The following is a 13,119-nucleotide window of genomic DNA, read 5'->3' on the forward strand; positions in this document are numbered from 1 at the left end:
GGGGAGGTTGGTACTCAAGGTAGGTCAAACACATTAGCTTTTCAGTATTTAAGAACTGAGAAGCGGGCGTGATGGCAACTGTCTGTGATTCCAGCACTCCAGAGGCTGAGGCACACGGTGGAATTCCAGGCCAGCCTGGGCTACACAGTAAAACTCATGTCTTAACAAGAGAGAACACCAGGCACAGTGCTCACACTTGTAGTCCTGAGGCAATAGCATCCCCTTTGAGTTCAAGGCCAGTGTGCACCACAGAATATGACTCTTGAAATAAATAAAAAATAAAGCGAGACAGAATATAATTTCTGAGGACCTCCTGTGCCCAGCACTGTCCAAACCTGCCATTCCACCCAGCTTTCTTCCACAGGGGCTACAGACACTGGCTCATGGTCCACGTGTGCAGTCTTCCCAGACACACTCGGGGATTCTCAGGGTATTGGTTTCACATCCACTTAAGACAGGATGTTGGGCCACAACCTGATGAGCTTCCAGGTCCCAGACTCTGAACGTAGCATGAGGAAGGTGTGCCGGAAGACACCGAAAGCCAACAAGTCCCCTTGAGAAAGATGCTATAATTATCAAAACTGACTCAGCAGTAAAGCCCCTGCTTAGAATCCCCCAGTGAGGGGCTGGGGGCGTGGTCAGGGTGGAGCCCCGCCTAGAATCCCCAGTGAGGGGCTGGGGGCGTGGCTCAGGGGTGGAGCCCCTGTCTAGGATCCCCCAGTGGAGGCCTAGATCTTTCTCTTTTTTGTTCTGTTTTGGTTTGGTTTGGTTATGGCTTTTTGAGACAGTTTCTCTGTGTAACAGCTCTGGCTGTCCTGGAACTCACTCTGTAGACCAGGCTGACCTTGAACTCATAGAGATCTGCCTGCCTTTGCCTCCTTTGCCTTTTGAGTACTGGGATTAAAGCCATGTGCCACCACTGCCTGGCTGGATCTCTCTCTAAATGTGTCTTTGTCTCTCTGTATCTGTGCGTAGGTTCTATTTGTTTATTTTTGAGCCAGGCTGTCACTGGTTTTGAAACCCTAGGCTCAAGCAATCCCCCTACTTGCACCTGTGGGCAGCTGGACTCTGGTTTGAAGGTGGGTACGGTGCTACCTTCAAGCAGACTTCTTCCTCCTTGCATCAGGATGCTCCTGGGGAGGGTGGCTAGTTGCCAAGGGCTCCCTAGGCAGATCCCATGGGAGGGGTTTCCCAGGAAGCAGGCAGTCCTACATGGGAAGAGGTGCTGGCAAAGGAACAGTCAGTTTACATGACCTTAACTGGCTTCCGTCCCCTCTGCCCACAGCCTGGCAGGGCAGCAGGCATCTTGGGCAAGAAGCCTTATCAGCTTCCTTCCGGTTTGGGATGGGGCTTACTGGGCTGGCCCTGTTAACTATCCCCATGAGCCTTATTCTTGCCTCTGAGAGAGCAGTTTCTGAAGCAAGGGCCAGAGCTGGGCACAGACGACCCAGCCTACATCTGCAGCATGGTCAGAGGGGCTCAGTCAAGGGGCTTTTGGCAGGATAGGTGGCAATGTTTCAGGGACTAGCGAGGCTCCATCAGCAGGCTCTGCTGCCTTCTCCCTTGGGAGATGGTCCCTGTTAGGGGGGTAGTGGGTGGGGACCAGTGTAATGTCTGATCATCTGTATCCAGGCAGTCTGGTGGCAGACATTCCAAAGCTCCTTGACTAGTAGTTGGCATGTACCCAGGGGTCACCTCCTGGAATACATGTCCTAGGAGGGATGGTTCTCTCTGAGTCTGGCTGTGGGCATGTTTCTGTGGTATTGGACATGGGCCCACGAGTGGATATGTGGAGGCTCATATGTGCAAAGGTGTGGAGGGGCTTGGGTGCACGGGGCCTGTGTGTTCGTGGGTGTACTCATGTGCATGTATTTGTGCAGATTTTCCCACATGAGCTTATGGGCCTTCAGATACCTTTACTGGTATTTGTGGGTCTACAAGCAGTGTTATTTGACAGATTTTTTTTCAAATGTCACACAACAGACTGACCCAGCTGCACCGTCACTAGGTGCTGTCATTTTCAGGACCCCCTGTTGTATCTGCAGGCCACCTTTGAAAGTCCACAGGCAGTGAGTGACTGTTGGCATGTGAGTGCATGTGACTTGATTAAGGTGCAGAATTTCAGTTTGATTCCCCGTGTTCCTCACACACACTGCTCTTGGCCTCCGGTGGCACCACCTGGAACATTCTATGATTGACAGTGAGAGTGACCTACACTGCCAGGTGAGCATGGCTGCAGGCCCCACCCAGAGCCCCTGCTGTGCTTACAGCCTCGTCTCTAGCTGTATTCCAGGCTGGCCTCGAACTCAGTATCCTCTTGCCTCGGCCTTGAAAGTGCTGGGATGACAGGTGTGAATTGGCAAGCCTGGTTCTTATTCTTCTGTGGATTTTTGTTTAATTTTTCATTTTATTTGTTATGTGTGTTGGTGTCTTATGGAGGTCACAGAACAGCTTGTAGGTCAGGTGGGAGTAGGTTCTCTGCTTCAACCAGGTGTGGGTCCTGGGGATTCAGTCAGGTTGTCAGGCTTGTTAGCGAGCACCTTTATCTGCGGAACCCAGGCCATCCTCAAACTCACATCACCTAATTCTCAAACGGTCTATAAAGGTGTGATTGCTTCCCAGGAAGCCATGTGTGGCATTTGTATAGTTGTGGTCTGAGCCTGATGCTGTGAATCTCTTGACCCTCCTTATCACCATGCCCTGAGGCAGCCAGCTCCCTGTCGGACAAGCTACATTTTAGAGAGTGCTCTCTATGTGGAGTTTATGGCCTGAGAGCTTCCATTTTATTGAAGTGAAGTCATGTAAAATTGACCACTTGAAAGCGGACAGTTCCTCGGTGGGTAGTGGTTCAGTATTGTGCAGTCCTCCTAGCTGTCTGTTCTGGTACCTGTCCATTGCCCTGGAAGACCCAGCACTCCTGCCCCTGGCAGCCTCTGCTCTGCTTCGTGCCATCGTGATTGGCTTGTTGCAGACATTTCTTTTCAGTGGGGCCACACACCGAGTATCGGTGTTGTTGTCTACTCCTTTGTTTCTGTCCTGCGGACTAGGCTGGCTTCAAACTTTCTACATACCCGAGGATAGTCTTGGTCTTCCTGCTTCCACTGCCCCAGAGTTGAGATGACAGGTACAACTACCTTCAGGTTACACTTTAGGGGATGAAACCCAGGACCTGCCAACTGAGCAATGCCCCATCATGTTTCCTGGCTTCACCCATGTTGTGTTCTGTCCAGTACTTCCTTCCTTTTCATGGTTGAGTGGTTTTCCACGTTTAACTTATCCTTTATCCATTGGTGAACATTTGGTGTGTTTCTGCCTTGTAATGCGAGCCACACTGTGTGTGTTTGTGTACTGGGATTTGAGTTCCTTTGTTCAGTGCTTTCGGGTCTAGAACCAAGAGCGTAATTGCTGTATCTGTGTGTACTCTTAGGGCAGGGTTTTTACAGTTCAGTGGCTCCGTGTTAGTGGCAGAGGATGGCTTGTTTTTTTGTGGCTGTGCCATGTTGCCGATGTTCCTCTGTGGCTGTGGATGCTGCTGTGATCTCTCGTTCAGGGCTCTTAGGAACACATAGCTGGGCTGTTCACCTGTCCCCACTTTGTTTCTCCAGAGAGATTTATGGGGGTGGGAATGCCTGGGATCCGCTGGAGTGATAGTTAACATTTACACAGACTTCCAGGGGCCAGTGAAATGGCTCAGTAGGTAAAGGTGCTTGCTGCTAAACCTGATGACCTGAGTTCCACCCCCAGGACCCACATGGTGGAAAGAAGAACTGATTCCTGCAGGTGATCCTCTGACCTCCACATGAGCACATGGCATGCACATACAAACAGTAAATCAACACATAAGGAGAACTGATTCCTGCAGGTGATCCTCTGACCTCCACATGAGGTCATGGCATGCACATACAAACAGTAAATCAACACATAAGGAGAACTGATTCCTGCAGGTGATCCTCTGACCTCCCCCTGTGCACATGGCATGCACGTACAAACAGTAAATCAACACATAAGGAGAGAACTGATTCCTGCAGGTGATCCTCTGACCTCCCCCTGTGCACATAGCACAGGTGCACACAAACAAAGAAAAAGGCGCACAACTGTGACCCCAGCACACAGGAGGCAGAGGCAGGACTGTGAATTGAGCCAGCCTGGTCTACATAATGGGTTCCAGGGCACCCAGGGCCTCATAGTGAGACCCTATCTGAAAAGACAAGCCCAAAACAGCAACAACAATAGTGTGTGCCCTGGAGTCAGCCAGTCACACAGTATGTCATGTGCCTCTGTGTGTGTGTGTGTGTGCGTGCGCATTTGCACTTGTGCTCACTCTTGCCATGGTGTACAATCAGAGGTCAGAGGACTTTTGAGGAGTCAGTTTTCTCTCCTTCCCCCCCTTTTTTTTCTGTTTTGATTTCTTTTTTTTTTTTTTTTTTTTTTTTTTTTTTTTGGTTTTTCGAGACAGGGTTTCTCTGTGTAGCTTTGTGCCTTTCCTGGGACTCACTTGGTAGCCCAGGCTGGCCTCGAACTCACAGAGATCCGCCTAGCTCTGCCTCCCAAGTGCTGGGATTAAAGACGTGCGCCACCACCGCCCGGCTCAGTTTTGATTTCTTTGAGACAGGTCTTCATGTAGCCCAGGCTTACCTCCAACTTGCTATGTATCTGGGGCTGGCTTTGAACTCATGATCTTCCTGCTACTGTCTGCCTTACAGATACCAGGGTGACAAGTGTATCTTGACCCACCTCTGCCTTGTTTCTGAGGCACTATCTCCCATTCTGCAGCGCTGGTACTGCGTACCCCAGGCCAGCTGGCCCTTGGGCTTCTTTGTGGTTTCTATCTCACTGTGGGACTCTGAACTACATGTGTGTGCCAACACATCTGGTCCTCTGTGGGTTCCAGGGTCCAATCCAGTTGTCAGGTGTTGGCAGGCACCTCTACCCTCAGGGTCATCAGCTGTCTGTCCTGACGACAGTAAGCCATGTCTAGATGCTTTCATTTTTAATTTTTGTTTTATTTCGTGTGTATGGGTGTTTTGCCTGCATATATGTCTGTGCACCACATGCAAGCTTAGTCCCCAGGCAGGCCACAAGGGGGCACTGGGTCCCTTGGAACTGGGATCACAGATGGTTGTGAGCTGCCATGGAGTGCTGGGAACTGAACCTGGGTTCCCTGGAAGGAAGAGCAGCCAGTGTTCTTAGCTGCTGAGCCAGCTCTGCAGCCTCCATTCCTAACTGCCCTAAATACCAAAGGCAGTGTCAGGGTTGTGTGTGGACTCAGGGAGTAAAGACAAAAGTGTCAGGGTTGTGTGTGGACTCAGGGAGTAAAGACAAAAGTGTCAGGGTTGTGTGTGGACTCGGAGTAAAGACAAAAGTGTCTATTTGGGATTCGCACATGTGAATTTTTCTTCAGATCTTTGTGGATCTGGATATGGGCTGGGTGTTGAAGTGTTTGTTTCCTGCTGTTTTGAAATACTGGGTGTTGAAGCCATATAGACTTGTGGTGCCCAGTCACACTTCTGCAAAGTTAGGGCCCAGCAAACGTCTGGAAGTGGCTGTGAGGTAAATACCATGGCCTTGTTAGCTCTTGGTCTCTGGCTGGACACCCCAGTCCTCCTCACTTTTTATTTTGAGAGAGTCAAGCTGAAGATGGTCTGTTGTTGTTGTTTCAAGACAGGGTTGCTTTGTGTAGCTCTGGCTGTCCTACAGCTCACTATGTAGACCAGGCTGGCCTTTAATTCACATCCTTCTGCCTCAGCTTCCCCAGTAGCTGGGGTGACAGGTATGTGCTGTTAGTCAGGTGTGCCTTTATGTATTGAACCAAATATTTTATTTTGGGGACCTGAGGATAGAACCCAGGACCTTAAGAATGCCAGACCAGTTCCCCACCACTGATCTGCACCTCAGCCTCAAATGATCCATATTCTACCAAAAGATGGCTCCTTAGTAATGTGGGAAAAGACCTGAAAGTGAAGCTTGTGTCTTGTGTGCCCTGAGCATGTCCATGGTGCTTGTGGGAACTGTTGCTGTCCCCTTGTCATGGGGAGCTTCTTTCAGCCTTGTCCCTCCTGCTACTTCACGGCTCAGGATCCCAGAGCTGATGTCATCCCTTGGCTGCTGGTCTTTTAGGTGTGTAGTGCTGAGTCACACTTCTGCAAAGTCAGAGGCCAGAAAACGCCTGGAAGTGACTGTGAGGTAAATATCACAGCCTCGTCAGCCCCCGGTCTCTCTTGTGACCATTCTTTTTGGTATTGTAGCAAAAGTGGCCACATATAGTATTTCTGCCTTGATGTAGAACTTTATTTATAAAAGCAAGCAGTGAAGACTACCACACCCTCCTTGTACTGGCCAGTCCCGTGAACAAACTCCTCTTCATCCTTCAGAGCCCCTCTTTCAGGTTGCCGCTCCTTTTAAGGCTTCTCTGCTCGCTAAGAGACACTCCTACTGGGTTTCATTTACTGTTGGAGGTGCAGACCAGCTTCTCCTGCTGGCCTGCAGCAAAGGCCTCATTTGTCTTCAGTTGGTGCACAGTGGTCTCACGCACTTGACCCATACTGCATTTGTGTCTCCTTCTGCAAGATACCAAACAGGCTGTTATCAGCATCAACTCATTCCTTGTTCTTGCAGCCTTCAGAAGTAAAAGTATTTTATTAAAAATATTTTTTTCAGAGTTAGGGCGTGACTCAGGGGTGGAGCCCCTACCTAGAATCCCCCAGTGAGGGGCTGGGGGCGTGGCTCAGGGGTTGAGCCCCTGTCTAGGATCCCCCAATGAGTGGCTGGGGGTGTGGCTCGGAGGTGGAGCCCCCGCCTAGAATCCCCAGTGACGGGCTGGGAGCGTGGCTCAGGGCTGGAGCCCTGCCTAGAACCCCCAGTGAGAGGAGCTGGGGCCGTGGCTCAGGGGTGGAGCCCTAGCCTAGAATCCCCCAGTGAGGGGCTGGGGGCGTGGCTCAGGGGTGGAGCCCCAGCCTAGAATCCCCCAGTGAGGGGCTGGGGCCGTGGCTCAGGGGAGGAGCCCTGTCTAGGATCCCTAGTGAGGGGCTGGGGGTGTGGCTCAGGGGTGGAGCCCCGCCTAGAATCACACACTCCCACCCCTGTGCTGTGTCATGGCTCAGGGATATTTGTACCCACAATAGGCTCTGGGTTCCATCATATTTATCATAAAGAAAAGAAAGTAAATGGAGGCTCTTGGGTCCTCACTCAAGACCAGGTGATTGTTTCTGGTCTGATCTGCCTTGGTGGGTTCTGTTGTGAGTCTGGCACTGTCTGCCAGGGTGATCACCTGGCTAATCTTGGTCTTTCTTTTAGCTGCAGGGTGTGTACGCCCGCCGGTGAGGCATGCTGAGGCCAGGAGGCCGGCAGGATGAGTGCGCACGAGGCTGGCAGCTCGGGCCGTCGGCAGCAGGCCACCTACCACCTGCACATCTACCCGCAGCTGTCCACCACTGGGAGCCAGGCCTCGTGCCGTGTGACCGCCACCAAGGACAGTACAACAACCGACGTCATACAAGACGCTGTGGCCAGCCTGCACCTGGATGGCTCGAAGTGCTACGTGCTGGTGGAGGTGAAGGAGTCAGGCGGGGAGGAGTGGGTGCTGGACGCCAACGACTCGCCCGTGCACCGCGTGTTGCTGTGGCCCCGGCGCGCACAGGACGAGCACCCGCAGGAGGATGGCTACTACTTTGTGCTACAGGAGCGCAATGCCGATGGCAGCATTCAGTACCTGCACATGCAGCTGCTGACGCAGCCCACGGCAGCGAGGCGCCTGGTGGAGCGTGGGCTGTTGCCACGGCCACAGGCCGACTTTGACGACCTGTGTAACCTGCCAGAGCTCACTGAAGCCAATCTGCTGCAGAACCTGAAGCTGCGCTTCCTGCAGCACAAGATCTACACATATGCAGGCAGCATCCTGGTGGCCATCAACCCCTTCAAGTTCCTGCCCATCTACAACCCCAAGTATGTTAAGATGTACGAGAACCAGCAGCTGGGCAAGCTGGAGCCACACGTGTTCGCGCTGGCAGATGTGGCCTATTATGCCATGCTGCGCAAGCGTGTGAACCAGTGCATCGTCATCTCAGGCGAGAGTGGCTCCGGCAAGACGCAGAGCACCAACTTTCTCATCCACTGCCTCACAGCACTCAGCCAGAAGGGCTACGCCAGTGGCGTCGAGAGGACCATCCTGGGCGCAGGGCCCGTGCTGGAGGTGAGCCGTGGGGGTCGGGGGAAGGGGGCTGGAGGTAAAGGGCGCAGATCGGGGGATGCTAACCTGCTGCCTCAGCTCTGTGTGATGCTCAGGGTCTTCCCACCACTCACTGAGCATGCACAAAGCTAGATCTCCATCCCAGAGTGCACTGGTCTTGCATGGGACCCAGATTTCCACACCTAGCAGCACACACAGAGAAAGTGCACACATGTCCTGGCTTTGGAGGGCAGGTTGGGTGAGGCCGGGCAGCAGGCCTAGAATTGGCTCCTTGGGAATCATTCTGTGTATCTGGGGTGTCGGCCACTTGCAGTGGTCCAGGCTCCGGCGTGGATGAGGCTAGAGGCTCAGGATGTGAGGGGAGCCATGGGCTGTGCATTTTACCCAGGGGCACTTAGAGAAGGCTGCTGGTGATGTGCTCACTGAGGGAGGCTTCATCTTCCCCAAGCTCAGCCAGGCCTGACCTCAAGGTCGAGAGCATCCAGAACAGGAGAGGAGAATGGCAGGGTTCACACGTCCTTGGTGTTCATCTGCCCTCCGGATCCTGGGTGAACAGATTGAGCTCATGTTGAACATCAGAGGGCATTTCAGGAGCACCAGGGAGATGGTATCACAGTGTACTGGGGGGAGACCACCCCAGACCCCCACCTTATGCCTGCTGCCCAAGTCCCCATTCACCAAGTTCCATGGGAGCCATTGATATGTCCCTGTGGGAAAGTCTTCTGGGCATGGGTGACAGAAGGGCATTTAGGATGAGATGTTCACATGTCTCAGACCATAGTACAGTCATGTGGAAGATGATGGGCTCAGGGTCTGCAGCTCTGGAGGTGGGGGTCCCAGGCCCTGCTCTTTTCTGTCTTATTTTTAATGCTAAGTTTTTTTTTCCTTTTCTATGCGTGTGACTGTGTGTCTGTGTTTGTGTTTGTGTCTGTGTGTCTGTGTTTGTGTGTGTGTGCATGTGGGAGGGGGTGTTGCTTGCATGTGTGTTCATATCTGGTGCCTGCAGAAACCAGAAGAGGAATCACATCCCCTGGAACTGAGCTATGGGCAGTTGTGAGCTGCCATGTGGTGCTGGGAATTGGATCTGAGGCCTCTACAAGGGCCAGTGCTCCTAACCCCTGAGCCATCTCTCTAGCCTTTCTTTCTCAATAGGCTTTTTAAAGTCAGTTAATTTTGTGTGTGTGTGTGTGTGTGTGTGTGTGTGTGCACAGTGGAGGTCAGAGGATAACCTTCAGGGTATAGTTTTCCCTCCATGTGAATCCCAGGGATTAAACTCAGGTCATTAGGCTTGGTATCAAGTCCCTCACCCATTGACTGCTAGTGGACTTTTTTTTTTTCTTTTGAGACAGGATCTTACTGTGTAGCCTTGGCTGTCCTAGAACTCACTGTATAGACCAGGCTGACTTGAACTCAGTAGAGATCTGCCTGCCTCTGCCTCCTGAGTGCTGGGATTAAAGGCCTGTACCACCACCACCTGGCTGATTTTTTTTTTAAAGCAGTGTTAGCAGGGAACGCAGAGCAGGGAACACACCGTCCGGGAGCCTCTTCTCACCTGCCGCCTTTTGGTTCCTTGTAACTACAGCCAGTGCCGATGGACTGCTTGTCCCTGAGCCTGCTCTGTGCCTCAGGGCTGGGTCTCGACGCCTGGGGAGACGAGTGTGACACCCTCGGCTGCCACCTTAGTGTGGTACAGTGTTCCACCACTATGGGAACCTGTTCTTCCTAACCCCATCCCCACCTGGCAGCCCCCATCCCCATCTACCAACCCCCTTCCCCCATGGGCTCCTTTTCTTGCTGGTCACAGGGTCAGACTCACTGTGCCCCCTTGTAGTTTGACCTCGCTAATCCTTTTGTGCCTGAGGATCCTCTGCCTTTTGTGACTTGGAGCTCACTTTCTGTGCTCACTAAGTAACGTCCCCTGAAGGCTGATCTCCGGATGTGCAGGCTCTGTCTGCAGAGCCAGCTGACTGTAGACCAGCCTGTGGGCTAGGGGACGACTGTCGTCAGTAGAGTACTTTCCTCACCAGCGAGGACTGAGGTTTGACCCCCAGAGCCCTGGGAAATGCTGGGCGTGGTGGCACACGTTTGTAATCCCGGCACTGGGGCAGAGACGGGGAGCTGGGGCTCGGCCAGCCAGGCTTGAATACGGGGTTAGCTCCGGGCCAGGGAAAGACTGTCTCAGAGGTCGACAGTGTTCCAGGGGTGTGACACCCAGACACCCAAGCTGTACACAAACACTAAAGATCAGATGGGGTTGGAGAGATGACTCGGCAGTTAAGGGCATTTAGTGCTCTTGCAGAAGACCAGAGTTCAGTTCCTAGCACCCACTTGGTGTCTCACACCATCTTTAACTCCAGATCCAGGAGATCTGGTCTCCAGTACACATAGTACATATAAACTCATGCAAGCAACCATACTGAACAAATAAAATACATAGGAAATCTTAAAAAACACAACAACAAAAATGAGGTGGCCACGTTCAGTCTGTATTGATCATGCAGACTTCCCTGTCATTGTTCCTAAGCAGGGCCGTTCTGGATTCTCACATGGAGATGGCTAAAAGGCCAGAGGAAGTTACGGCCGGGGGTGTCTTGAACTAAGTCTACCCCCACCCCGAGTGCCAAACCAGACTGGGACATGACCCCTATGTGGAAGGCTTCTTTATCCTTAGGGTCCCTGGAGGAGGGAGTTGGAGGTGGGCAGCCTCCATTGACCTATGACCTTTGACTACCCCCTGCATGGAAGGCTGCTGTTGGCTATGTAGACTCGATGCAGTTGCTTCTAGCCTGCTGTGTTAATCTGGGTTCCTCTTCCTCCCAAGATCATTACAGGCCATCGTCTGAGGTCACAGGGCTCAGCTGCGCACCAGCATGGGTGGTGTGTTTCTGCTTTCTCTTCCACAACCCATCGGAAAGTTCAGAGTCCTGTGTTGCATAAACTTAAAAAGGAAAAAAAAAAAAACCCACTGAGTAACAGAAGAGGTTTTCTAAGCTGATCGAAGTGGTGTGCACCTCATGTCCCAGCACTTGGGAGGTGGAGGCAGGAGGATCAGGAATTTAGGATCATCCTTGGCTGCTTAGAGAATTTGAGGTCAGCCTGGGCTACATGAGACTATGTCTGGAAGACAGAAGAGAATTTAGGTTCCCTTTTGACTCTGGCTTCCCCAACCTGTATCAGTCCATCTGTGCAGATCAACCATCCATTCCAGATACAGAAGCCTCCCTCAGCCTCAGTCACCAACAGTCAGCCATGATCTGACCATTTGTAGGTTTTGGATCTTGTTCTGTGTGGCACAGTGAGCTTCTGGCCATTCTGCAGCATCCGTGACACGAACCCTTGTGCAGTGGTGCTGTGCTCTGGACGCTGCCCTCATGATCGGCACTAGTTAGGTACCAGTTGCCGTGGTCACGAGTGGTGGTGGTATCTTGGCAGCTGTGTTCAGGTAGCCCTTTTTTGCCTTGCTGATGGCACCAGAGGTAAGAGTGGTGCTGTTGGCCCCTTGGAACCCTTCCTCGGACTGAAAAGGCAAAAAAAAGTTCAAGGAGACGTAGTGGGAGGGAGGCAGGATAGTCATGTAGATAAGTGAACCCTCGTTGTTGTGAAGTCCCCAGTCCAAGTGTTTTGTTACAGCCACAGAACACAGATTCCTGCAATCCTGTTTCCAAATAAGGTCACACTTCCAGATCCGTCCACAGTGGTCCCCATAGACTAACCACTGGAGACACTCAGTGACTTTGTTCTTGGGGGCCAATGGCCAGCTCCATAGTTGTCTCAGGACCTGTCGTTTCTCTTGTGCTGGTGAAGCCACTGCCGGCTCCTCATCCATCGCTTAGGGATGCTGGCATGGCACTTGCTGTTGTGACTGTCAAGCACTTAGTCACTGGTGTGAGTCACCTACCAGTCCCGCTGGCTTCCTCCTCGGGGCCTCGGCCATGGAGCAGCCTGACCAGCTCTCTCTGGCAGTCATAGGCTGGGGAGGTGGTGGCGAACCAGAGCTAGCTCCGTAGTGGGCAGTCAGCATGCTTCCTGGGGTGTCCATCAGCTTGGGGCTCCTGTGCTCAGAGCTCAGAGTTGGCCTTCTCAGCGTGGACATTGCCCATGTCTAGTATCAGGTCCTTCTCTGCTGAGTGGCAGGCTGTACCCTGAGGGCATCGGCTAGTATTGCAGCCTCTATCCACCACGTGCCAGGAGCGTTCTTGCAGGCAGAACACCAGAATGTCTGTGACCTGGTAGTGTTCCCTGCGTGAACACTGTCCTGTCCCCTCGCACCTGGACACTGCCCATAGTCTTCCTGGGAGGCAGAGGCTTCGGCCAGAAGGTTTTCTTCTTTAAAATTTTAATTTAGCTTATTTATTTACTTATTATTTCGAGACAGGGTCTCATTGTGGCCCTGGCTGTCCTGGAAATCTCTATGTAGACCAGGCTGGTCTTGAACTCACAGAGATCCACCTGCCTCTGCTTCCCAGGTGCTGGGATTAAAGGTGTGCACCACCACACCCAGCCTGATTTTTATTTATTTATTTTTCTAATTTTCATTTTTTTCCAGGATGATTTTGAAATTTTTTTTTTTTTTTTTTTTTTTGTTTGTTTGTTTTTCGAGACAGGGTTTCTCTGTGTAGCTTTGCGCCTTTCCTGGTACTCGCTTTGGAGACCAGGCTGGCCTCGAACTCACAGAGATCCGCCTGCCTCTGCCTCCCGAGTGCTGGGATTAAAGGCGTGCGCCACCACCGCCCGGCGATTTTGAAATTTTTTAAAGAAATATTTTTTATTTATATAGTATTCTGCTTGTGTACATGCCTGCACACCAGAAAGAGGGCACCAGACCTCATCTTAGATGGTTGTGACCCTCCAAATGGTTGCTGGGAATTGAACTCAGGACCTCTGGAAGAGCAGCCAATGCTCTTAACCTCTGAACCATCTCCAACAGCTAATTT

The 13,119-nt window shown here is 52.0% G+C and overlaps 1 protein-coding gene across 4 annotated transcripts in view; it reads left to right on the forward strand.

The window, feature by feature from the left end:
• Myo9b (myosin IXB) overlaps nucleotides 1-13,119 on the forward strand; it is a 99,886-nt gene that overhangs the window by 12,708 nt on the left and 74,059 nt on the right. For all 4 annotated transcript variants that reach the window (XM_052752499.1, XM_052752501.1, XM_052752502.1 and 1 more), the window contains exon 2: nucleotides 7,294-8,188. In XM_052752499.1, the coding sequence (XP_052608459.1) occupies nucleotides 7,349-8,188 (840 nt within the window). In that variant the 5' untranslated portion in view covers nucleotides 7,294-7,348. The remainder of the gene's footprint in view (nucleotides 1-7,293; nucleotides 8,189-13,119) is intronic.

This window comes from Peromyscus californicus, unplaced genomic scaffold, assembly GCF_007827085.1.
Source record: "Peromyscus californicus insignis strain IS unplaced genomic scaffold, ASM782708v3 Scaffold_23__1_contigs__length_62951481, whole genome shotgun sequence".
Taxonomy (NCBI): domain Eukaryota; kingdom Metazoa; phylum Chordata; class Mammalia; order Rodentia; family Cricetidae; genus Peromyscus; species Peromyscus californicus.